Source organism: Eimeria mitis, genomic scaffold (assembly GCF_000499745.2).
Source record: "Eimeria mitis Houghton genomic scaffold, Emh_scaff2170, whole genome shotgun sequence".
NCBI classification, from domain to species: domain Eukaryota; phylum Apicomplexa; class Conoidasida; order Eucoccidiorida; family Eimeriidae; genus Eimeria; species Eimeria mitis.
The window spans coordinates 1-2,469 of record NW_013570497.1 but is presented as its reverse complement, the minus strand read 5'-3'; the positions used below and the strand labels follow the sequence as shown (position 1 = coordinate 2,469).

The 2,469-nt window shown below is 47.5% G+C and overlaps 1 protein-coding gene across 1 annotated transcript; it reads left to right on the top strand.

Annotated features, from left to right (window-relative positions):
• Positions 1 to 723: 723 nt before the first annotated feature.
• EMH_0049720 (uncharacterized protein) lies at positions 724 to 1,467 on the top strand (the record flags this gene model as incomplete). Its single annotated transcript, XM_013496563.1, has 1 exon — positions 724 to 1,467. One exon carries the CDS (start codon positions 724 to 726, stop codon positions 1,465 to 1,467), a length of 744 nt encoding a protein of 247 aa, XP_013352017.1.
• Between the last annotated feature and the right edge of the window lie 1,002 nt (positions 1,468 to 2,469).

Genomic DNA, 2,469 nt, shown 5'->3' with positions numbered 1-2,469 from the left:
CATATATATATATATACATATATTTTTATTTATTTATTTTTTTTTATATATAGAATATATATATTATATATTTATAAATAAATATAATTAGTTTTATATGCTTAGTTGAGGTGTACAGGCAGCTCTGAAGCCCCAAGGCCCCACCGCATGCAGCGCATGCATGCAGAGAAAGTTTTTGGGGGAAAAGTTTAATAAAAATAAATAAATTTATTTTTTATTTAAAATAATATAAAAAAAGAAACAAAAGGAGGGGTTCTAGCAGCAGCAACAGCAGCAGCAACAGCAGCAGCAGCAGCAGCAGCAGCAGCAGCAGCAGCAACAGCAGCAGCAGGCTTCTGCTGCTTCTGTTGTTTTCTTTTGTGAGATATTTTATTATATTTGTTGTTTTTGTTTTTATAATTAATTAATAATGTTGGTTTGAGTGAATATATAATAACTGCTCTATAAACCCTAAACCCTAAACCCTAAACCCTAAACCCTAAACCCTAAACCCTCGATATATATATATAAACCCCACCGCAGCTCATTGCAGCGAATGGTATCAAACAAATTTCAGTTTTAGGGTTTCCCTGGGGCCAGCTCGGCCTCAGGCTTAGGGTCTAGGGTTTAGGGTTTAGGGTTTAGGGTTTAGGGTTTAGGGTTTAGGGTTTAGGGTTTGTGGCGATGGAGGGCCCCAAACCCGACAGCTTTATTAGCGGGTTTCCGCCCCCCCCATATTTCTGGATGGACTGCATGCACTCAGACTGCATCGAGCAGCAGCAGCAGCAGCAGCAGCAGCAGCAGCAGCAGCAACAGCAGCAGCAGCAGGAAGGCCATCCCCAACACCCCCACCACCACCACCACCACCACCACGACCATCACCAGAACCACCACCACCACCAGCACCAGCACCACCACCAGCACCACCAGCAGCAGCAGCAGCAGCAGCAGCAGCAGCAGCAGCAGCAGCAGCAGCAGCAGCAGGAGTTTTGCCGTCCCCCTCCTGTGTTCATCGATGAATATTTTAGTAGTTTTGGTTTTACTTATTCTTTATCTGCAGCTGAAATAGAGTTAGATAGAGATAGCTGCCTATACACCCCAACAGCAGAACCAAAGACAGAGTTTATTCGTTTGCTGCCTGTCTTTGTTGCTGCATGCATGCGCATGCTGCATCAGCTAGCTGCTGCTGATGGAGAATATAGTAATACACTCAGAAAAGCAATTAGGGTTTATAAAAACCTCCTATTTCTGCTGCTGCTGCTGCGGCAGCAGCAAGCGCAGCAGCAAATTATACACAGACTGCAGCAGCAACTAAAAAAAAGAAAACAAGCAGCAGATGCTATTCGCTATGAGCTCGCTCAGGCACTCAAAGACATGCAGCTAGCCGCGCAGCTAGCCAGCAGCAGCAGCAGCAGCAGCAGCAGCAGCAGCAGCAGCAGCAGCAGCGGCAGCAGCAGCAGCAGCAGCGATGCAGTGCAGCAAACTTAACTTCTTATTTTCTTTTAATTTTTTTTCGCTTCGAGGGGCATTCACACACTTCTGTTAGCAGCTATTAGACAGCAGCAGCAGCAACAGCAGCAGCAGCAGCAGCAGCAGCAGCAGCAGCAGCAGCAGCAGCAGCAGCAGCAACAGCAGCAGCAGGAGTAGGAGTAGCACCAGCAGCACATGCAGAAGCAAACACAGCAGCAGCAGCAGCACAGCTTTGGCCGTCTTCCTTAGACTTTCTTTACCTAGCTACACAGTTGGCTCATCGCCCAGCTAGCTAGCTAGCTAGCCAGCTAGCTAGCTAGCTAGCGTTTCTCTGAGCTCGCTAGCTAGCTAGCTAGCCATAGAAAAACAAAATTTGTGGTCGCCGCACTGGGCAGGTTGTGCCCTTCACTGGGGCAGATGATCTAGCTAGCTAGCTAGCTAGCTAGCTACGTGGATAGCTAGCTAAGTAGCTAGCTAGCTAGCCGTCTATCCGTCTAGCTAGCTAGCTAGCTAGCTAGCTAGCTGGGCAGCGCACTGGTAAGCTGCACTGGCTACATGTTAGCCGATTTGCCAGCCATATAGCTAGCTAGCCAGCCAGTTAACTAAACAGCTAGCTAGCTGTAGCTAGCTGTAGCTAGCTAGCTAGCTAGCTGGGTAGCTAGCTATATGAATAGATAGCTACATTGGTGTCCGTCTAGCTACCTATCTACCTCGCTATCTGGCTAGCTAGCTAGCTAGCTGGCTAGCTAGCCTGGCTGTATAACTGTCTAGCTAGCTGTCTAGCTGTCTAACTAGCTGTCTAGCTAGCTGTCTAGCTGTCTAGCTAGCTAGCCTGGCTAGCCAGCTGGCTAGCTAGCTAGCTGTCTAGCTAGCTGGCTAGCTAGCTGGCTGGCTAGCTAGCCAGGTTTACAGGGAGACGATGGCTGGTATTGGTTGCATCACATGATGCTGCATCTCTTCTTCTTCTGCAGCAAACAAAAAACACAAAAAAACACAAAGTACCTTCAGCTGCTGTGCTGC